This window comes from Balaenoptera acutorostrata, chromosome 15, assembly GCF_949987535.1.
Source record: "Balaenoptera acutorostrata chromosome 15, mBalAcu1.1, whole genome shotgun sequence".
NCBI classification, from domain to species: domain Eukaryota; kingdom Metazoa; phylum Chordata; class Mammalia; order Artiodactyla; family Balaenopteridae; genus Balaenoptera; species Balaenoptera acutorostrata.
The window spans coordinates 9,493,375-9,517,937 of NC_080078.1; the positions used below are offsets into that span (position 1 = coordinate 9,493,375).

The 24,563-nt window shown below is 37.0% G+C and overlaps 1 protein-coding gene across 1 annotated transcript in view; it reads right to left on the reverse strand.

The window, feature by feature from the left end:
• Positions 1 to 24,563, reverse strand: part of BAZ1B (bromodomain adjacent to zinc finger domain 1B) — a 67,874-nt gene that overhangs the window by 33,240 nt on the left and 10,071 nt on the right. The window contains exons 3-6 of the mRNA XM_057528505.1: positions 21,607 to 21,751; positions 14,248 to 14,446; positions 11,323 to 11,444; positions 8,978 to 9,175 (exon numbers count right to left, since the gene is read on the reverse strand). Coding sequence (XP_057384488.1) covers positions 8,978 to 9,175; positions 11,323 to 11,444; positions 14,248 to 14,446; positions 21,607 to 21,751 — 664 coding nt within the window. The remainder of the gene's footprint in view (positions 1 to 8,977; positions 9,176 to 11,322; positions 11,445 to 14,247; positions 14,447 to 21,606; positions 21,752 to 24,563) is intronic.

Below are 24,563 nucleotides of genomic sequence, written 5' to 3' on the forward strand. Positions count from 1 at the left end.
TTAAGGATATAATCATCAGATAAACAAACTCATAGAACCTAAGCAGCACAAGAGGTAGAAATATAGTCTGCAATGAATGAGTGGCTATACTTAACAAATCCTTCTTCTGGCTAAGTTCTCTAACTTTAAAGGCCAATCTACCTTTTAAGAACTATAGGCAATTGCAGGTTACTGTTCCTCCAGCTGGCTGTTTTTGTTCTCTGACCAAAACTGGATGTTTTGTTCCCCAATTATCATCCTCAGTATGGGCTGACAAAGAGGTTTCATAGTTTATGGAACATAAACATTATCTGTGACTCAGGGGACACTTTCCCCAGAGGCAAGAATTTCTCAGTTCTAGTTGCCCAGAACTGTATTTTCAAATGTTAAAAAGATAAGCAAAGATAACTTATGTATGATTCCATTCTTCTTGTTGGCAGTAATATTACCAGAACTCCAGAGAGAACAATATTTCAGAGACCACCCTACAAATCACGAATAAGACCCAAAACTACCCTGGCAGGAATTAAAGACAAATATGTGCCTTCCAAAAGTTAATCATCCACTTCAGCTACCCTTGGAAAATCTTCAGAGTACAGACATAATAGATTGATACTCTTTCTAGTGAGCAGGGTAAGAGATTATCTCTAAAGTCATTCTAAAATAAAATTTATCACTAAAAAGGAGTTTAGTGTGAGACTATGTTTCATTTTTACCATTTTAAATAAACATCTAATAGGGTCTATTATAGGGTCTATTATAATTGGGCCACTTCTTAATTTACTGATTATATTTCTTTCTATTTAAAAAGTCACTCAAATTTAGCATAAATTTCTTCTACTTAGAAGCACTCTATTATGCAGAAATAATGCAAGAAAGAGCTGGGATGGCTTAGCCATGAGATGGTCCAGCAGCCCATTTTTATCTATAAGGTGTGTTTTTTTGCCAAGCCACACCACATAATTTTTTTTTCTTAAAAATGAAAGAAATTAACTCACCCAACCCCCTCCCAAAAGGCCGGCTCCCCGCGTGAGCAGTCCTTCAGTAACTGGATCATCTCAGCATAGGGCATGCTGGGCAGTCTCAGCCAATGGGAGCCGGCATGGCTGGACTCAGGGGGAATCTGAAAAAGTATAAAACCACTTATGTGCTAAGGGTCTCCCCTGTCCCCCATTCAACATAAGTAATCTACCAGAGTTGTGCATAGAGAAGGAGAAAAGAATGGGCATCTGGATTAGCAGTATTATAGTTTTTTGGAAAAGGCCCTTCTTAACTGCGAAACAGGGAAAAATATTTACGTATGTATCAGCAACATGAGAGGCTATAAGAAAAATAGTGTATACAATTCCATACTTGTTCCCTGTCACCTGGAACGAACCACCACCACAAATAAGGAAATCTAATAAATAAGATAAAAATGAAGAAACTTAATATTTACAGCAGCTCATTCAGATGCTAAATTTAACTTAATAGTAAGCAGTCAGAACCCTAAATTAGAAAACTTTGGCGATCTATATTCTGATTCTTATTTCGCTCTTCTCATTCACCCCAGAAACGATGTTAGGAGTTTCAAGGCAACATTCAAATAGTGCGCTTGTCTCAATCTCTAGATGCCTTTATCAGCAAATCTGTGAAATGTATCACTATAGAATATTTTTAAGTGCTTTGAAATTAATGTAAGTTATTTTTAAAAGTACTACTGCTCTACGGGACTACCCTGGTGGTCCAGTGGTAAAGAATCCACCTTACAGTGCAGGGAATGCGAGTTCGATCCCTGATCAGGGAACTAAGATCCCACATGTCATGGGGCAACTAAGCTCGTGTGCCTCAACTACTGAGCTTGTGTGCCTCAACTAGAGCCCACGCACTCTGGAACCCATGCACCACAACTAGAGAAGAGAAAAAACCTGCACGCCACAACTAGAGAGAAGCCCACACACCACAACGAAGAACCCGCGCCGCAACAAAAGATCCCGTATGCCTCAATGAAGATGCTGCGTGCTGCAACTAAGACCCGACACAAGCGAAAAAAAATTAATAATAAAATAAATAAATAATTTTTTTGGAAAAAGTACTGTTGCTCTAGTGTCTAATTCATAAACAAACTTGAAGCACCAAAATTTATTCAAAGAAAAGTCTTAAGACTGTAAACACTTACTTGAAACATCAGTTATTAGGAGAGATAAGAAACATCTTTTAAAATGTATAATAATTAGTATCACTAGTAATGAGACAAAATTAAACCATGTGCCTTCTGATATGATTCACTGAGAAGAATACAACATCAGTTCTGTGGTATTACTAAGCATGAGGAAATAAACTTAAATTGAGGAGCATTATACTAAATAATTTGTTTGTATTCTTAAAATTACCAAGGTTTTTAAAAGACAAAGGAAAACTGAGGGACTAATCCAGATTAGAGAAGACTACAGAGACATAACAAGTAAATGCAATACATGATACTACCCTGGATCCTATTAGGGCCAAAACAAAATATGTTTGGCTAAAAGGATGTTAATGGGACAACTGGCAAAATTTGAGTAAAAACTGTAAATCACTTCTTTCCACACTGACAGTGCTCTCGCATACACGGTAACCATTTCTAAAACCTGCTGGACTTTCTGTAATTAGTGTCGCAAACCTGCCCACAAAGTGATACAGTACAAGAAGCGCAAGGATTCTCTGTATTCTCCAAGGAAAGGAACATTATGACAGGAAGGAGAGTGGCTATGGTGGACAGACTAAGCTGGTTTTCCAGAAAAAGGCTAAATAAAACCACAAAGAAGATTTTGCTGAGGCTTGAATGCATTGAGCCAACTGCAGATCTAAGAGAATGCTGGCTATTAAGAGAAGCAAGCATTTTGAGCTGGGAGGATGTAAGAAGAGAAAGAGCCAAGTGATCCAGTTCTAAGCTTCATATTTTGTTTTATTATGAAGATAATAAAATCTTGAGATTATGTTTACTTTAAAAAAAAACTATAGATCAGATAACAATATCATTTCCATGTTAATTTCTTGATTTTGGTCACTGTACTATAGTTATTATAGAAAATATCCTTGTCTTTTAGGAAACACATATTCAAGTATTTTGTAAAAGGGCATCCTGTCTTATAACCTACTACCATCAGCTCAGAAAAAAATAATGTGTATAAAGAGAAAAAAATAATAGGGACTCCCCTGGTGGTCCAGTGGTTAAGAATCTGCCTTCCAATTCAGGGGACGTAGGACTGATCTCTGGTCGGGGAACTAAGATCCCACATGCCGTAGGGCAACTAAGCCTGCACCACAATTAGAGAGCTTGCGTGCCACAACTACTGAGCTCACACACTGCAACTAGAGAACCCTGTGCACTGTAACTACTGGGCCTGCGCTCTGGAGCTCACACACCACAACTAGAGAGAAGCCCGCACACCACAACAAAGAGCCCACACACCTCAACAAAAGATCCCGCATACTGCAACAAAGATCCCCCAACTAAGACCCAATGCAGCCTAATTAATTAATTAATTAATTTTTAAAAAAATCATCTGCTCAATAGCTCCTAATCCAGAACTTGAAGGGCAGTAAATAATAAATTGAAATGACCAAAAAGTCAAATCAAAACAAGTTAAAAAAAAAAAAAAACAGAAAAAATAATAAAACATTTGTGGTAAATGTTAAAATTTGAGGAATCTACTTAAAGAGTACAGAGAAATTCTTTATAGTATTTGTCACCTTTTCTATATGAAATTATTTCAAAATAAAACGTTTTTAAAATGTATTCATAATCATATTAAATCAATCCAAATGTCTTAAAAAGTGTTATTTTTCTTGTTACGTCTCTAACCAAATGCTTCCTTACTAGGATATACCACTCCAAAATAAGAGTTCAAAACATGGACAGGGAATTCCCTAGCAGTCCAGTGGTTAGGACTCTGAGCTTCCAGTACTGGGGGCACGGGTTCGATCCCTGACTGGGGAACTAAGATCCTGCATGCCATGCGGCACAGCTACAAAAAAAACAAACAAAAAAAGGCAAAACATTATGGACAGACTAACAAAACACTAGAGCTGCAATGTATTAGAATACGGAAACGAGCTAAGATGGCTGATTTCATCTTAGATGACAGTTATTTTATCATCCAAGTGCCTTGTAAATCATTCCTCCAAGTCATTAGGCCTATAAAATATTTACCCCTAAACTCAACTGTCAGTTGCATTTTTCTCCTCAATGAACAGAATGGAACTTCTTAAAGAAATGAATTCACTAGCCGTGTACATATATTATACCTATGCTAAACATCACAGGATATAAAATGAGTAAGATAGCTTTTAATCTCAAGTCATTTATATTCTAAGGCTTTACAAGACCACAAGCACACCCCCAGCATCACACCAGGCCCTACTCAGATAACACTCCAAAATTCTACATTTCTAGATAATTTTCCTCTTTCCCACCTAAGCTCTCCCAGTTGGTCCTTTCCTAAAACTATTACTCACAACTTGCGTCCTCTCTCCAGAACTCATCTCTCTCTATAGTAGTTGTATTCAGCAGCCTAGCAGAACGTTAAATTCTACAAAAACCAAAGAAAAAAAATTTTAACCTATTGCTTTTGGTTCCCATTTCAATGTACCTGCTGCCAAAGTAAGCTCAAACCCACTGCCTCTGGGACAGGCAGATCACATGTGATCAACTTTGATGTTCAATGCATTATTTTATTTTATTTATTTATCTTTTTAAAGATTTTTTTTTTGATGCAGACCATTTTTAAAGTCTTTATTGAATTTGTTACAATATTGCTTCTGCTGTATGTTTCGGTTTTTTGGCTCTGAGGCATGTGGGATCTTAGCTCCCTGACTAGGGATTGAACCTGCACCCCCTGCACTGGAAGGCGAAGTCTTAACCCAGTGGACCGCCAGGAAGTCCCCACTGCATTATTTTAAATTTCCTTTAGATCAGGAAAGAATCCAAAGCACTCTTTTATGGCCTACTTATCCGTACCTTTACTATATTCTGTCCTGGCTGAGATGCCAAAAGTTCTTTGAGAAAACCAATTTTATAAAAAGGAAAAATAAACATACATAAACTCAAAAGATAAAATCAGTGAAATGTCAAATAGTATTGGGCAATAAGAAATTATTGTTTAAGGTATGCAAAATACATTAAAAGATAAGTATATGCTCTGAATTTATAGACTGGTATCTTACATGACTCAATTTCTCTCACTAAGCAGAATTTCTCTCACTGCTGCCTTCTTACAGCAGTTTAGTGTAAACAAGCTTGCACTTCTAGTCTCAATCAGAATTACAGCCAAAATTCATTAAGTTAATATTTTAAGCCCTCATTAGAAAATTTCAGAGTAGCCAATTTCTTCAGAAATTGCTTTTCAAGATATAATAAATTCCTAAAACAAAACAAACAAAAAAGATATAAATTCCTGGAATTCTAAGTCTCTGGCTCCTACAAAAATTGTGGATCAGCTTTTTTGTTCTAATAAAACCCAAAGACCTTTTACCCATAAATTATACTCAGTCTTTCTTTCATGTTATTCACATATTTGAATCACTGAACTAAAATACATAAAAGACAACTGTAAAATTTAAAAAGAAGAAAATATTTAGGACTCAAATGATCCAAGAGTCTAAAACCCATTTAGAGATGATTTTATATACAATTTTCATACAGTAAAGATAGTAAGTTCCTGTTATAACCACCGAAAGTTGTATCACAGTTCCAAAACTCTACAGCAATGAAATGAAAACAAATTAAAATTTCCGCTCAGTATATAAAAATATTTAAGAAAAAGTTTAGGTTTACTAAATAGTGTTCTATGGAAATTTTAGTCCTGATCTAGAAAAAGTCAACTAATCCCTAAATTTTTCTTTTTACACAAATGATAAAAATTTAAAGAGCCTAATGGAAGATAACGCTGTAACATAAATCACAGCAAGATCTTTTTTGACCCACCTCCTAGAGTAATGAAAATAAAAACAAAACCAAAAATAAACAAATGGGACCTAATTAAACTTAAAAGCTTTTGCACAGCAAAGGAAACCATAAACAAGACGAAAAGACAACCCTCAGAATTGGAGAAAATATTTGCAAACGAAGCAACGGACAAAGGATTAATCTCCAAAATATACAAACAGCTCATGGAGCTCAATATCCAAAAAACAAACAACCCAATTAAAAAATGGGTGGGGGCTTCCCCGGTGGCGCAGTGGTTGAGAATCTGCCTGCCAATGCAGGGGACACGGGTTCGATCCCTGGTCCGGGAAGATCCCACATGCCGCGGAGCAACTAAGCTCGTGTGCCACAACTACTGAGCCTGTGCTCTAGAGCCCGTGAGCCACAACTACTGAGCCCTCGTGCCGCAACTACTGAAGCCTGCGCGCCTAGAGCCCGTGCTCCACAATGAGAGAAGCCACTGCAATGAGAAGCCCGCGCACCGCAACGAAGAGTAGCCCCCGCCCGCCTCAACTAGAGAAAGTCCGCGCGCAGCAACGAAGACCCAACACAGCCAAAAATAAATAAATAAATTAAATAAATTAAAAAAAAAAAAAAAATGGGTGGAAGACCTAAATAGACATTTCACCAAAGAAGACATACAGATGGCAAAGAGGCACATGAAAAGATGCTCAACATCACTATTAGAGAAATGCGAATCAAAACTATAATGCGGGGCTTCCCTGGTGGCACAGTGGTTGAGAATCTGCCTGCCAATGCAGGGGACACGGGTGCAAGCCCTGGTCTGGGAAGATCCCACATGCCGCGGAGCAACTAGGCCTGTGAGCCACAATTACTGAGCCTGCGCGTCTGGAGCCTGTGCTCCGCAACAAGAGAGGCCGCGACAGTGAGAGGCCCGCGCAGCGTGATGAAGAGTGGCCCCTACTTGCCCCAACTAGAGAAAGCCCTCGCACAGAAACGAAGACCCAACACAGCCATAAATAAATAAATAAAATAAAATAAAGACCAAAAAAGTTTAAAAAAAAAAAAACAAAACTACAATGAGGTATCACTTCACACTAGTCACAATGGCCATCACCAAAAAATCTACGAACAATAAACGCTGGAGAGGGTGTGGAGAAAACGGAACACTTTTGCACTGTTGGTGGAAATGTAAATTGATACAGCCACTGTGGAAAACAGTATGGAGGTTCCTTAAAAAAACTAAAAACAGAACTACCATATGACCCAGCAATCCCACTACTGGGCAAATACCCTGAGAAAACCATAATTCAAAAGGACACATGTACCCCAATGTTCATTACAGCACTATTTACAATAGCCAGGACATGGGAACAACCTAAATGTCCAACAACAGATGAATGGATACAGAAGACGTGGGTACATATATACAATGGAATATTACTCAGCCATAAAAAGGAACGAAATTGGGTCATTTGTAGAGATGTGGATGGACCTAGAGTCTGTCATACAGAGTGAAGTAAGCCAGAAAGAGAAAAACAAATATTGTATACTAACGTATATATGTGGAATCTAGAAAAATTCTAGGTTCATCTACAGATGAACCTATTTGCAGGGCAGGAATAGAGATGCAGACATAGAGAATGGACATGTGGACATGGGGGGAAGAGGAGGGTGGGATGAACTGGGAGATTAGGTTTGACATAAATACTCTACCATGTGTAAAATAGCTAGTGGGAACCTGCTGTATAGCACAGGGAGCTCAGCCTGGTACTCTGTGACAACCTAGATGGGTGGGATGGAGGGTGGCAGGAAGGTCCAAGAGGGAAGGGATATAGGTATACATATAGCTGATTCACTTCATTGTACAGCAGAAACTAACAAAACACTGTAAAGCAATTATACGCCAATGAAAAAAATAATAATAAAAAGAAAAAGTTTAGGTTTACTAAATAGTGTTCCATGGAAATTTTAGTTCTGATCTAGAAAAAGTCAACTAATCCCTAAATTTTTCTTTTTACACAAATGTTAAAAATTTAAAGAGCATAATGGAAGATAATGCTTGATCGTGCTGGTCTAGAATAAGAAAACATGCTAATGCTAAACTACGATTGGAGGTCTTTACCAATGTTTGAAGAAATAAAATTATTTCTCAATATACTTTTGTTAACAATATCAACGTAAGATAATTGAAGTAATTTAGTTGTATGACTCAGTTGTAAGATAGCCTTAGTTTTTCATAATTACAAGAAAGAGATGAAAATTAATGTATATATACCATACAACTTTATAAGAATATTCTGGGGCTTCCCTGGTGGCGCAGTGGTTGAGAATCTGCCTGCCAATGCAGGGAACATGGGTTCGAGCCCTGGTCTGGGAGGATCCCACATGCCGCGGAGCAGGTGGGCCCGTGAGCCACAACTACTGAGCCTGCGCGTCTGGAGCCTGTGCTCCGCAACAAGAGAGGCCACGATAGTGAGAGGCCCGCGCACCGTGATGAAGAGTAGCCCCCGCTCGCCGCAACTAGAGAAAGCCCTAGCACAGAAACGAAGACCCAACATAGCAATCAATCAATCAATCAATCAATAAATCTTAAAAAAAAAAAAAAAAAAAAGAATATTCTGAAAATCAAATGAGATAATTAAAGGAAAAATAATAGAAGTGCTAGATTTTCTACTAATCTGTCATACAAAGCAATACCTAGTCCTTTTCAAGGCTGGCAGTATATTTAATCTTCTTATCTGACATACAAAATCAGTTTTCATTTTTAGGAATCAATTTGCAAAAATAATTTTTTTTAATACCATACCTCATTCCAAGAAAGATCTGAGACAAAAAAGCACATGCATGTAATTTGTTTCTTTGTTTTAATTATGCAACCATAGTAATATAAGTCAAATTAGAAGAGGAGATATTCAGTGTGGCCTCTTCCCTACCAACCCTATAATCACAACCTATATGAAATAGATATACGTGAAAAATTTGAATTCATTATCTGAAGTTACAGTTCAAAATCTACTGTAACCATGAGAGAAAATAAATTCACTCAATAGTGTTCCATCCTGCTGTCCAAAAATTAAGTGACCTTACCTTGTATGGATCAAGTAGAAAGTCACTGAACTTGCTAGGCAGGGAATACTTCTTCACTAATTCATCTTCTACCACCCAAGGTGCATTTTCACCAGTACCAGCCCGTAATGCATTATGCCGTATAAAGTATCGAAGTATCTCCTTATTTGGTGGGCGTTCTGTACGAATCAAGCTGTCTGCTGGCACATTACTGATGATCTAGGTTAACAAATAAAAATAACTCACTACTGGGGTAAAAAGCAATTAACCAATGAGAACAAAGATTTATATTCTCTCCGGAAAACTCATCATTACACCTATAAAATAGCTTATATACTAGATAGAAGGAGAATAATTTTCAGAGACAGAATGTTAAAGATATCTGTAGGCAATGTGTCAATATGTATCAAAGTCCTAAAAATGGGTATATCTGTTGAACCAACAGTTCCTCTTGTTAAGAATTTAGAAGTAAATGGAGGGACTTCCCTGGTGGTCTAGCAGTTAAGACTCCATGCTGCCAATGCAGGGGGCTCAGGTTTGATCCCTGGTCAGGGAACTAGATCCCGCCTGCTGTAACTAAGAGCCTGCATGCCGCAGCTAAAGATCCCACACGAGGCAACGAAGATCCTGCATGCTGCAACTAAGACCCGGTGCAGCTAAATAAGTAAATAAATAAATTTTTTTTTTTTTAAAAAAGAAGTAAATGGAAAGTCATCATCAATTGTTTATAAAAGGAGGGGGGAAAAGGAAGGGAATACTACATAAAGGTACATCAATAAGGGATTCATTTTTCTTTTATTTATTTATTTGTTGTTTATTTTTGGCTGCACTGGGTCTTCTTTGCTGCGCGCGGGCTTTCTCTAGTTGTGGCGAGTGGGGTCTACTCTTCATTGCAGTGCGCGGGCTTCTCATTGCGGTGGCTTCCCTTGCGGAGTACAGGCTCTAGGCGCGGAGGCTTCAGTAGTTGTGGCTTGCAGGCTCTAGAGTGCAGGCTCAGCAGTTGTGACGCACGGGCTTAGTTGCTCTGCGGCATGTGGGATCTTCCCGTACCAGGGCTCAAACCTGTGTCCCCTGCCATTGGCAGGTGGATTCTTAACCACTGTGCCACCAAGGAGGTCTCAGCAATAATGTTTTAACTAGCCACCTTGCTGAACGGGAGCTAAGAAACTTAGTGAAAAACTGTATTTAACACCCAATTTTCAAATATAAACAAATCCTAACAATCCAGTAATGTCTTCAGGTCACTAACTATAAAACAAATGAGACAAAATGAAATAAAACTTGTCAGTATTCTGACGTGGGAAAGAAACAACACTCTAAAGAGGCAAGAGATCCAGGTTATAATCCTTCTTAATCTCATTTACTAAATTAGGAACTTTGATAGAATTATTTAATTTCTCAGGCCATAGCTGTTTCTTCTATAAAACAGTTAGACATGAAGACAAATGTGCAGCTGCCTTCCACACCTAGCCGCCCTCCCACTTCTTTCTAATGAGATTTTACACATACAGGAATAAGAGTACCCAAAAGCAACATGGCATATTTCATGAAATCTAAGATGGTATTAATGAAAGACACATTATGTACCACAAAGAAAAGAATTCTTGCCAATTGATATTGAGATATATCCTGATTCCAGTAGATACAAACTACTATATATAAAATAGATAAACAACAAGATCCTACTGTATAAAAAAGGGAATTATATTCAATATCTTGTAATAAACTATAATGGAAATGAATATGAAAAAGAATATACATATATATATGTATAACTGAATCACTCTGCTGTACACCAGAAACTAACACAACATTGTAAATCAACTATACTTCAATTTTTAAAAAAAAGATACATATCCTGATTCTGGAAATGTAAAAATATGAAAGTTGAACATCTTAGAATCAATAAAACATAGTACTAAGTTATTTAAAGGGTATTTACCATTTTAGATTATTAGCTTCAGATTCCTTGAAAAAGCACTGGTTAGAGTTAACTCACTTTCTGAGTTTAATTATATTACAAATTGCTCTGCTTTTAACTGGGAAGAGCTATTTCCTCAGGAAGTCCATAACCACTGGAAACAGAGTCTTATTTTCTCAAATAACTAAGTTTGAAGCTCAAATGTAAACTACTCTTACACCCTAATAATTCCTATTAAAAAGGAAAAAGCATGCTATCTCCTAGGAAAGACAATACAATTTAAAGTCATAATTACAAAGACCAGAAAACCACTCAGAGTTTGTTGTAGAAACATATTTATTTACATTTTTCTTTAGCACATTTTCTACGAGAAAACTAGACCTTTGATATTTTCTTAAACAACATCTACTACATGTAAGAGGTTTAATATAAACTGCCAACTAACCTTATCTTCATTTTGTAGTTTCACATCATATTTGTGAGGCAGAAATTTTGGAGGTGCCCATTTCCTCTCTCCTTTCTTTAATGAAGTAGGAAGTTTTCGTGGAGATCTACGTGCTCTGTCATCTAGTCAAATCAATAGAAAATTAGTGAAAAAAATAATTCTTTTAATTTTATCCACTCAGTAATCTTACTGAACACCTACTCTGCAACCAAGCACTGAGTGATGGGGCCCAAAGGTAAATCATAAAGTCCTTGCCTCAAGTAGCTAAAGTCTATGGGAGCAGTCAACAATAATTACAGTACAATGTGGTAAATACTATAATAGAGGTTGGTATAGAAAAATACTAGATTAGAGAGAAAAATACTCAAAAAGAGAGAAGCAATGTCTAATTTAGTCTGGAAGATAGGCAGGGAAGACCAAGAAAGAATATGACTTATTCAGAGACTGCAAATAATGAGATACAGGTGAATATGATCTATAGTACAATTAAAAAAATCAGACTACAGAGGTAAGTAGGGGCTTATAAATTATAACGAACCTTGTATACCATTCATATAGGCTGGAATTTGTCTTACGGACACTAGGGAAACAAAGGATTTTTGATCTAACTAGATGTACATTTTGGAAAGAGCACTAGTGTGAAAAAATGAAGAAAAAGAAAGAGCATTTTCAGCAGTTAGAAAATGAACAGAATGGGAAGGTGAGGCTGAAGAAAGGGAATCAGAAGATATAATCTTAAACATCTGGATTAATGTATCAGAATGGTGAAGAAAACAGTCAAGAAGACAGACTTGGTAACCAACTAGATGTGGGAATGTTAAAGGTTTCCAAGTTTTCTGCCTTAGAAATCAAGTAGATGATGATGTATTGAAAAATAAAAAGGCAGAACAAAACCATATGAAAAAAATCTAAGGAATGGCAGTGGGGAAAAAGGAAATAAAAAAAGAAAAGTAGTTAGAGAAATAGGAGACTGTGGTTATCAAATAAACTAAAAGATCTGAGAGTGACCAACAGTGTTAAATGTAAAAGAAAAGTAAAATGGACTAAGAAGAAATCAGTGGATTTGGCAATTAGGGGTCACCCATAACCTTATTAGGAACAGTTTTAGGAGTAAAGAGGCAGAAGTTAGACTATAATAGCATAAGGAATAAACTGATGGTCAGAAAGTGGAGACAACATTCTCAAGAACTTTGGCTTGAATGAGTAAGACAGAAATAGAACAACAGGATCAAGGGAGGGTATGTTTTTGTTTTTAGAAAATGGGACTTTGTTTATAAGTTGAGAAGAACCATTAGAGAGAAGGTTAAAAACACTGTAGAGTAGAATAATAACAGTTAACCCAATCCTTGAGAAAGCAGGAAGGAATGGAATTCAAAGCACAAGTATCTTGACCAAGAGGAAGGACAGACAGCTCTCTTCTGAGATGAAGGAAGAACACAGACATTCGTAACAGTGAGGTTAAAAACACAAAACTGAAAAGTTCCTGCCTAATACATTTTTCCTCCCATAAAGTAGAAGGAAGGTTACCTTGTGAGAAAACATTTTGTATACTGGAATTTGTCTCTCATATTTCTATGGAAATTCTAATCAGTTTCCCCCCTGAAAACATTCAGAGTACATCATAACATTCTTTAGCCTGCCTACCATTCTTTCCACATACTAGCAATAACATTATATCCCAAAATTAAAACCTAAACTAAGGCATATAACACCCTAAAAAAGAAGCCAAAGCCTAAAACTAGGGGTTCCTAGTACACAATGTTTAAGGCATAAAACTAACAACTGTAACACATCATTGGTATTCCAATGATCTGATTCTAGAAGAAGTGTTAGAAGACATATCATCAAAAAAAAAAAAAAAAAAAAAAGAAGACATATCATCAGTCAACACCTAACCAAAACACTTATCAACCTCAAGTCTTGGGAATTATAAGTAATATACATGTTAGAAAACTTCAGTATCAAAAAGAAGGAAAAGAGAAACTGAAAAACATAGACATTAGCATTCAAAATGCAGAGTGGAAAACAAAACTGAAGCATCAACAACTGGGGCAGACGAGTCTCAGAAGTTTCCTCGGGACTAGATAAGAACATTCCTTTAAAACCATCTGCACATATCCAAAACATCTGGAGAGACAAAGAATAGAATGGAAGACATACAGCATAACATTCTAATGAAATGTTCTAATTCAAACTTTGTAATAGTTAAATAATGAGGTAAAATTTGATCCTCTAACAATCTTGGGGAGGGGGATCAATATACATGAACCCTTTGAGTACTCATATTTTTGGAGACAGAAGATATCTATCCCAGTCAAATTCCTTATTGACACAGATTTTAAAAAAAAAAAGACGACCTCAGAGGACAATTTATTTTTCCAATGGGCAATGTCTCAGTTCTTCAACTTTCAAAACATTACGTTAGGTCTCCAGGTCCCTAAAAATTACTTTCAGATATAGTGTTTCAGAATTCTGGCAGCTCCCATCTGAGAGGAATTTGAGTTACGGAATATAGATAAAATGAAGTATCTCAAAACCATCACACTGGCTTGCAAAGTGAAGAGAAACAGGGATTAGAATTTATCCCTCCTACTCTGATCACCCCCCTTCCACACATATACATAATTCCAACTTAAAGAGAAAAGGAAGGCAAACTTTCTTTCCCATCTTGAGTAGCTAGGTATGTGCACATAGATTTCCAAGCAACTAGAGGAAATGACTTCCCAACTGTCTTAATTGTGTAGGGAGATTTAAATCTTGATTCACTTTGTAGGTATTTTAGTTGTTTTCTGAACCATAAATAGACAAAATCATGTCTATATATCAACAAAACCCAATTACAAATTTAATTGCTAGAGAACTCAAAAAGATTTGCACATAATATGAGTTGCATAACTCATTAAGGAAAGCTACTATCATACATACTAATACTCTCTCTCCTTCCTTCATCCTCTTTCACAATTGCCTCCTTCTGATGGTCCTGAGCGATTTGGCTAGAATTCTCTTTGTCACTTGAGGGAGAATCACAGGCACCATCAGATTTCTTCTCAGTGGCCTCTTCATCCACTTTCTCCAAAGGATGAATCTTCACAATCCTCACCTTTAGCATTTTTTCCTTCCCAACCTATAAGGGAGATAGGAGAAAGAATCAAAGATAATAATTAAGGGGACTTCCCCGGTGATCCAGTGGCTAAGACTCCACGCTCCCAATGCAGGGGGCCTAGGTTCAACCCCTGGTCAGGGAACTAGATCCCACACGCTGCAACTAAAGATCCTGCATGCCACAACTAAGACCCAGCGCAGCCAAATAAATAAATAAATATTAAGGAAAAAAAGATATTAAGAACTAGAAACATAAAGGTAACATTTAGAATATATTATCCAATACACATTCCACCTCACCTGACAAAAGTCACTGAAACTCTAAAGTAGTCAAGCACAGTGATTTTTTCCAACTTTATTTCTCAGATCTCCAGGTTGAAATATGACATCTTAAAAAATAAAATGATCACAATCTAGTTCATAATTCATGTACCAATGTACTAATGCCAAAGGGCAACTACTGCACAAACCCGAGAAATGTGTAAATAAAGTTCAAGAATTTCCATTTTCTAAAAAAATAAATTATATATATGGATATCCAATTCTCTAGAACCATCTGTTGAAAAGACTATCTTTTCTTCACTTAATTACCTTTCCACCTCTATCAAAAATCAGCAGAGAGAGAGTGAGTGAGTGAGAGAGTGTGTGTGTGTGTGTGTGTGTGTGTGTGTGCGCGCTCACATCTATTTTCGGATGCTATTCTGTTCCACTGATCTACCGGTCTATCTTTATACCAATTTCACACCGTCTTAATACTTTACAATAAGGCTCAAAATCAGATAGCATTAGGACTCTAACTTTGCTGTTCTTTTTCAAAGTTGTTCTGGCTAGGTTTTTTGCATTACAATCAGCTTGGCAATCCCTACAAACAAGCTGCTGGGATTTTACTACTGTGTTGAATCTATACGTCAATTTGGGAAGAACTGACATCTTAACAATATTTAGTTTTCTGACCAATGAACAAAGTCTACCTCTCCATCATTTAAGGCCTTCTTTAACTTTCCTAAGCAATGTTTTATAGTTTTGTGTATAGGTCTTACACATCTTTTGTCATATTTACTCCCACAGTATTCCATATTTCTTGATGTTACTATAAATGGTATTGAATTTTTAAATTTCGATTTCCAACTGTTTGCTGCTAACACATAGAAATACAAATTGGTTTTTTGTATAGTGGGCCCTTCATTTCCACGGGTTCCACATCTGTGGATTTAACCAACCATGTATTGAAAACATTAAAAACAAAAAAAAAGGGCTTCCCTGGTGGCGCAGTGGTTGAGAATCTGCCTGCTAATGCAGGGGACACGGGTTCGAGCCCTGGTCTGGGAAGATCCCACATGCCACGGAGCAGCTGGGCCCGTGAGCCACAACTACTGAGCCTGTGCATCTGGAGCCTGTGCCCCGCAACGGGAGGGGCCGCGATAGTGAAAGGCCCGCGCACCGCGATGAAGAGCGGTCCCCACACCGCGATGAAGAGTGGCCCCCACTTGCCGCAACTAGAGAAAGCCCTCGCACGAACCAAAGACTCAACACAGCCAAAAATAAATAAATAAATAAATAAATAAAGTAGCTATAAAAAATTTAAAAAAAAAAAAACAAAAAAAACAAAAAAAAAAAAGAAAAAAGAAAGAAAGAAAAGAAAAAGAAATTCCAAAAAGCGAAGTATGAATTTGCTGCACACTGGCAACTATTTACACAGCATTTACATGTATATTAGGTATTATAAGTAATCTACAGGTGATTTAAAGTATACTGCAGGATGTGCATAAGTTAAATGCAAACACTACACCACTTTATATAAGGGCCTTGAGCATCTGCAGATTTTGGTATCCACAGGGTCCTGGAACCAATCCTCCATAGATACCAAGGGATGACTGTATTTATCTTGTATCCTGCTACCTTGCTAAACTCACTTATTAGTTCTAGTACCTTATATGGTAGATTCCATGAGATTTTCTACATAAGATAATCGTGTTGTCTGCAATTTTACTTCTTCCTTTCCAATGTGGATGCCTTTTACTTCTTTTTCTGACTAGAACCCCCAGTACAATATTAAATAGAGTAGGAAAGCAGACATTCAGTCTTTTATCATTAGGTATGATGTTAGCTGTAGGTTGTTATTCTGTAAATATTATTTATCAGGTTGAAGAAGTTTCTTTCTATTTGCAGTTTTCTGGGAGTTTTTATTAGGAATTTGGATTTTGTCCAATGCATTTTGTGTGTAAATGGAGATGATCATATGGTTTATCAGTAAGGAGAACTAGAAATTTAAAACCTTGCATTCTTAGGATAAACCCTACTTAGTCATGATGTATTATCCTTTTAACATAATGCTGGATTTCACTTGCTAAAATTTTTATTAGAACTTTTACATCTAGGTTCACAAGACAGCTTTGTGAACATACTTTTTTTTCTTAGTCTGTGGCTTTTTCTTGTGCTTATAGGGTTTTCGTATCAGGGTAATGCTGACCTCATAAAATGATTTGTGAAGAATTCCCTCCTCTTCTATTTTCTGAAATAACATATAGAATTGGTATTATTTCTTCCTTAAATGGTAGAATTCACCAGTGACTAACATCTGGGCCTGAAGTTTTCTTTGTGGGATGATTTTAATGACAAATTCAATTTATTTAATAGATACAGGGCCATTAAAGGTTTCTATTTCTTCTTCAGTCGGTTTTGGTAGTTTGTGTCTTTCAAGGAATGTTTTCATTTAAGTTGTAAGATTTATTGGCATAAAGGTGTTAATAATTTCCCTTATTATTCTGTCAATATCTGTAGGCTCTGTTGAGATATCACCTAATTCTTCATATTGGTTAATTCGTGTCTTCTCTCTTTTTTACCTGAGTTTGCCTACAGGTTTATTAACTGTATTGATCTTCTCAAATTACCAACTTTTGGTTTCACTGATTTCCTCTATGGTTTTCCTGTTTTCTATTTTATTGATTTTGCTCTGATTTTTACTAATTCCTTTCTTCTTCTGTTTCCTTTGGGTTCTTTTTCTTATTTCTCAAGGTAAAAGCCAAGGTCAATGATTTGAGACCTGTCTTTTTTTTCTAACAGATAGATTTAGTGCTATACGTCTCTCCTAAACACGACTGTAAGCAGTATCGCACAAATTCTAATATACTGTATTTTCATTTTCATTCAGTTTAAAATATTATCTAATTTCCCTTTTGATATCTTCTTTAATCTCTGAGTAAGTTAAAGGTGTGTTCTTTAGTTTCCAATCATTTGCAGAGTTTCCAGATATCTGTTATTGATTTCTAATTTAATTCCATTCTGGACAGAGTATATACTTTGTATGATTTGAACCCTTGTAAGTTTACTGACTTTTTTTATGGCCCAGACTATGGTCTACCATCATAAACTATGCACTTGCAAGGAATGTGTATTCTGCAGTTATTAGGCGGAATGTTTTATAAATGACAATTAGGTCAAGTTGGTTGATAATGTTATTCAGGTTTTCTATATTCTGGCTGATTTTTTGTCTACTCTTTTTACCAGTTATTGAGAAAGGGGGAGGGGGCTGAAATCTCCATCTATAATTTTGACTTGTCTATTTCTTTTGGTAGTTCTATTTTTGCTTCATGTACTCTGAAGCTCTCATTAGTAAATACATAAACATTAAGGACTGCTATGCCCTCTTAATAAACTGATCCCTCTGTCATTACGAAATGCTTCTTTATTCATGGTAAGATTCTTTGTCCTGAAACCTACTTTGTCTGATACTTATATAGCCACACCAGATTTCTTTTGATTAATGTTAGGATGGTATCTTTTTTCCACCCTTTTAATATTATTCTATTTGTATCTTTCTTATAGGCAGCAGATAGTCGCATGTTGCTTTCTTATCCAATCTGACAATCTCTACCTTTTAAGTGAAGTTTTTAGAACATTTATATTACACATAATTACAGATATGGTTAGGTACTTTCTATTTGGCTTATCAAAACTAAAAACTTGTGCTCTTCAAAAACACTGTTAAGAGAATAAAAACACAAGCACTAGATTGGGAGAAAAAGCAAACGCACATATCTAATAAAGGATTTGTATGCAGAATATATAATAAGTCTCACAACTTAAAAACAAGAAAATAAACAATTTAAATTTAAACTAAATTTTAAAATGGACAAAGATCTGAACAGACACTTCACCAAAGAAAATACAAATAAAAGGATAGCAACAAGCACATAAGGTGCCCAACATTATTAGTTACCAAAAGAGAATACTCAGGGCTTCCCTGGTGGCACAGTGGTTGAGAATCTGCCTGCCGATGCAGGGGACATGGGTTCGAGCCCTGGTCTGGGAAGATCCCACATGCCTCGGAGCAACTAAGCCCATGTGCCACAACTACTGAGCCTGCACGTCTGGAGCCTGTGCTCCGCAACAAGAGAGGCCGCGATAATGAGAGGCCCGCACACCGCGATGAACAGTGGCCCCCGCACCGCGATGAAGAGTGGCCCCCGCTTGCCACAACTAGAGAAAGCCCTCGCACAGAAACGAAGACCCAGCACAGCCATAAATAAATAAATAAACAAACAAACAAACAAATTTTTTAAAAAGGAGTAAATACTCAAGAATAAAAACCCTAGTCAAAGGGCATGGTCCACTGTATTCAATAATGCCAAAGCATTTACCAAAATAGTTAGCAGTGAATGAGCAGCTCCAGATTCTTGTCAAAACTTGGCATTATTTTGACTTTTTCTTATTTACTAATCTGATGAGTATAAAATGATCTCACTATGGTTTCAATTTGATTTCCTAGATTACTAATGTATTTAAACATCTTTTCACATGTTTATGGACAGGCCTATCTCCCTAATCTCTCTCCCTCTTCCTGGAACTCCTCCTCTTCCACCTTGCAGATGTGTGCAGAGTATCTTCCTTTTGCCACTCCATATTTGTCTCCAGTCTTCTCTGCCTTGCTCCGTGCTTAAACAGGCTGACCTTTATGAACTACATCAAAGGGCTCCCTTGCCCTCTAGATTTTGGTGAGTTCTGCCCATGGGAAGCATAAGCAGAAAATCATATGGTATATTCATTCCCCTGTCTCCCTAGCAGGTTGGTTACTTCTCACTACCAAAGTACTTTTCTACAATTACATCACTCTCTCCTAGTTCCTGTATCCACTCCCTCCCCTCATTTACTTGGGGTTTAGAAGTAGTAAAGCCTCTCCACTATTGACAGCCATGAGGTACTTTAATCTTGTTAGTTTTCCTTGACCTAGATCAGACTGTTGTCTGCTGTCTGTAGTTCCTTTATTAAACTCAATTCGATTACACAATATGAATATGCCATCTGTTTCCTGCCAGGACACTGAATGATACAGTGTGTGTGATTAAAACCCAATGATGATTCCACAGACAATTACAAAATTTAAAAAAGTAGCTAGGAGATACAAGGAGTCAAAGTAAATTAAGGAAAGAACAAGGACTTTGGAACCAGATAGACACAGACTTACTGGCTATTGTTGGGTTACCTAAGCCATTCCCCTCCTCCTCTTCTCTTGCCAGCCTGTCTCTTTTGAGGCTTTAAAAAAAAGGGAGTATTCACTTTCTCAGCCCCACTGCAGCTAAGGATGGTTATGTAAGCCATGGTCTAGGCAATAACATGTAAAGATAAAAGGGGACAGGAGGAATATGCTTCTGGTAAAGATTTTCTTACTGTGCTTAGATATTTGCTCACTTTGAATTGCGAGTGAGCAAACAATTGTGCTCACAGTCACAATTTCACAACCAAGAGGCAACAAAGCTAAGGACAAAACCAAACACACCAAGTAAAGCAGAGCAGAAAGGCAGAGAGACAGAGTTTAAGTCCTTGACAATATTATTCAGCCTCTATACCAAACGTGGAATTGCCTGCCTCTAAGACTTATGTGAGATAATCAAATGTCTTCATTGGTTAAGCTGATGCTACTCAAAATGTTGTCCCCAGACTGTTCGTATCATCACATCCTGGAGCTTGTTAGAACTGCAAACTTTAAGGCCCTATCCTAGACCTTTTGAATCAAGCTCTCAGGGGATGTGGTCCAGGAATGTACATTCAGTAATCCTCTAAGTGATTTTATTTAGGCTAAAGTTTGAGAAGTCCAGGCCACTATCAGTCAGCTATTTCATTACATACAGATGAAATCACTAGTACTAATTAGTACATTATATCAACCTGAACAAGCTACTTAAACATCTGTGCCTGTTTACCACCTCACCTTTCTGTGCAGGTTCTGTGTAGGTACGTAAAGCAACTAGCCCAGTATCCAGTACATACAGAAATTCAACAAATGTTAGTTCACTTCCGCCTGAATCTTACTTTAAGTTTTCAAAGGATTATACAGGGATTGCTTTAGTGTTATGTAAACAGTTTACCTATCTACTTTAGTAAATCCTTTAGTAATAGTAATAGCTATCCTACCTATTTACTTCAGTAATAGTTATCCTTTAGTAATGGGCTGGAAAATTTAAAAATTTAAATAGAAAAAGAAAACAGTCAACTCAATCACTGTTGTAGGGAAATGAAATCTTTTGCCTATAGATTCCATAGATTTGGACTAAAAATATCTAAAGGTCTTTTAAACAAAGTATGAAAAAAAATGACAAAACAAAAAAAGCCAATACAGCATCGAGTTATCAAAAAGGAACAAAACAGGGAAAACAAGGTTGCAATGATACACAGTCTAACAATTACTGTAATAGTCAACATTCCCAATAACAAACGTGGTTCTAAAATTTGGTGATTAGGGACTTCCTTGGTGGCGCAGTGGTTGGGAATCCACCTGTCAACACAGAGGACATGGGTTTGAGCCCTAGTCTGGGAGGATCCCACACACCATGGAGCAGCTGAGCCCATGCGCCACAACTACTGAGCCTGTGCTCTAGAGCCCACAAGCCACAACTACTGAAGCCCGTGCACCTAGAGCCCATGCTCCACAGCAAGAGAAGCCACCGCAATGAGAAGCCCTCGCACCGCAACGAAGAGTAGCCCCCGCCCGCAGCAACGAAAACCCAACACATAAAAAAAAAAAAAAAAAAATTAGTGATTAAAATATTTGATATTAAGTAAAGTGGACTTCAAATGTAAAACAATTTTACTCACATAGAAATATATAATCTATGTTGGAAGCTCCAATCCTGACATTTGGTGTGTCAAATCACATTAAAAAAATAAATAAAAATAGGCACTCACCTCAAAATCACACTCTTCTCCCACAGCATATTTGGTCATGATCTCCAACCAAGCAGTATCTACTAACTTCTCTAAGGAGGCTGTGTTATGGTGAACCATTTCCAGAACAAGTTTCTCATACCAGGCAGGGAACTCCTCCTTCAAACTAAACAAACATGTCATCAGTTACCAAGAAAATGCAGGAGAGCCTATCCAGAGAGTTATTCAGATCAATTCAAAAAGTTCTTTAGCAAATACATACAAGGCACTGGAGAATGCAAAGATTAAAACCTATGTGGTATACAGGAAAAAGAAAGAACTTTTAAATAGCTTTGTCTGACTGACCTATCCATGTTAATTTTCTCATCTATAAAATGAAAATAATAAGCACATCATTAGTAAGGTTGAACATTTTCCCATTCGTTTGTTTTTGCAGTTGACTTCCCTTTTCAGGTATGAATTCTTTATACATATCCTTTGCCCAATTTTTGGTTGGGAGACCATAACTTAATTATTATGTCTCAATCAATAAAAATGCATTCCTTCATTTAGTTCTCACAATACCTTGTGAGGGGTCTAGAATTTTCATTTTACGGATAAGAAAAATAAATCATGAATGGTTAATATGTTGGAACCATGATTTGAACTCCTTGCAAAGTGAAACAATGATGTACCACTTTTCATTTATTAAACTAGCAAAAAAGAACTTTAATTATCACACCCTGATAGGAGCAAGTGAATGGTGCAAAATAGCACACACACTTTGCCAAAAGCCCATGTTTCAACTCTTTTGGAAAGCAGTTTGACAACAGTTAGGAGAACTGTCATAGGTACACAAAGATATTCACTGCTGGATTCTTGATGACAGCAGAAAATGGGAAGCAACATAAATGGAGAGTTGTTAAGATATCCAATTCTGACCAGATAGTTTAACATATGTGTTACAGGGCAAAAGGGAGGATCAGGCATGAGAACATTCATACAGATCCAAGTAGTAGGTTTATTATCATACTACAATATTCTCAATCACTCTCTGTGCTGTTCATAACAAATGTTCCTCCAACTGCTAGACTTAAAAGCTCTTATCATACTCCGTTCACAATTAATTAACCTACCAAGTTATCTGCTATTCCCCTCATGATCAATAACCTTCAAGTCTCCCTGCCTTTGTTAAGACTGTTACCTTTGTCCTCTCCCCACTGTCCTCCCTCCCAGCTTAATCATCCTTCCAAGATGTCCTCAGACTTCCTTAATTCCATGAGGCCTTTCCTGGCCCCTATAAATTCACTGTCTCTTTCCATTAAGCCTCCCAGTCACTCAGGCTTAAAGCTTCATTGTCTGTGGTTATTTCTGGGGAGTGAAGTTGGACAATGATGTTCAGATTCTTTACTAACTCTGTATTGTTTACATTCTTATAACAAGTATGCATTTCTTTTATAATCAGAAAAAAGTATTTCTACTTTGAATAAAAATTATAAAACCTCACCGTCTTTTTCAACAATTTCTCCCATCACCCCTTATATTCTATTAGCTATCAAATCACATAAAACATTCCCCAAGTGGGTTCTTCAGAACTTCCCTCTGTTGTAATGGGTTCTAAGGTCGAATAAGTTTAAAACCCATAAGATTAAACCAAGCTAGAGTTTCTTTACTACAGTCTTCTGAAAATCTTTAATGTGTATTATGACTTTTCAAGAACAAAGTTTGTAGTGGTTTTCCAAAATTATGACCAAACCCCCTTTTTCAGAATGTAAATCCATCTCATTCTTTCTATTCCCAATAATGCCATGATTCCCGACCCGAATACTCTTAGCTAGCCTACACAGACTTCCCACCTGCCTCTTCCCTCTCTAACTCATCTTGCACACCGCTTCCAGATTAATCTTCTCAAAGCACAACCCCAATCATCAAAACCATCATATGTGCCTCTGCTGTTCAAAAAGCATTGCTGTCCTCACATTGTTCACTGAAGTAAATACAAACGTCTCATCTTGTCCTCTGCAACTGGGCACAAACTATCCTTCAACTGTTACTGTCTTCATTAAGTCTCATGGAGTTTTCCCTAGCAACTCTAGGTTAGTCTCTCTAACCTCTAAATTCCCACTGTACTTCTATTCTCTTCGTGTACAGGGAACCAACTTATTTTCATTTGTTTTGCAAAGAGCAAACAGTAAGTGCTTATACAGTACAGAGGATTGTGCCTAGGCACTGTGACCAATTCAAGAATAAGTCAAACATGAGACCTGCCCTCAAGTTTACAGGCTACTGCAGGGGGTCAGCAACAGCCCATGAGCCAAATCCACCCTGCTCCCAGTTTTTGTAAATAAAATTTTACTGGAACCTAGTCACTCCCATTCATTTACGTATTATCACTGGCTGTTTTCACTGTACAACCTTAAAGTTGAATAGCTGAGACAGAGACCACATGGCCCACAAACCCTAAAAATATTTACTAACTGGCACTTTACAGAAAAGGTAGGCCAACCCCGAGTCTAGTATACTAAACGGGGCATATACATAAATAACAATAATCCAAAACAGAACTATGTCAGTGACCCAAGCAAAGAAGAAACAGGCACCAGGTTAACAGACTTCACTAATTATTAATCAGTGATGGAGCCATTACTAGACCCCAGGTCTCAACTGAAGGTTGTGCTCTGTTACACAGGCAAAAGAGCAGAATGGTATTAATTACTAAACTGTATGCTCTCTGCTTATATACTATCAAGAGAAGTCAATGAGAAGTCCACAGAAGAAGTTTCTACTCCAAATTTCTAAAAGAGTACTGTTTTTTAATAGTAACTAGAAATGGAGTATAACCTTTAAAATTTGTGAATCACTATATTGTACTCCTGTAACATATAATACTGTATATCAAATATACTTCAATTAAAAAAAAAACCACTAAAAAAAAAAAAGAGTACTGTTTTATCATCCCTAGTTTCTACTTATCTTCTGCATGCTTCTACTGCCTAAAT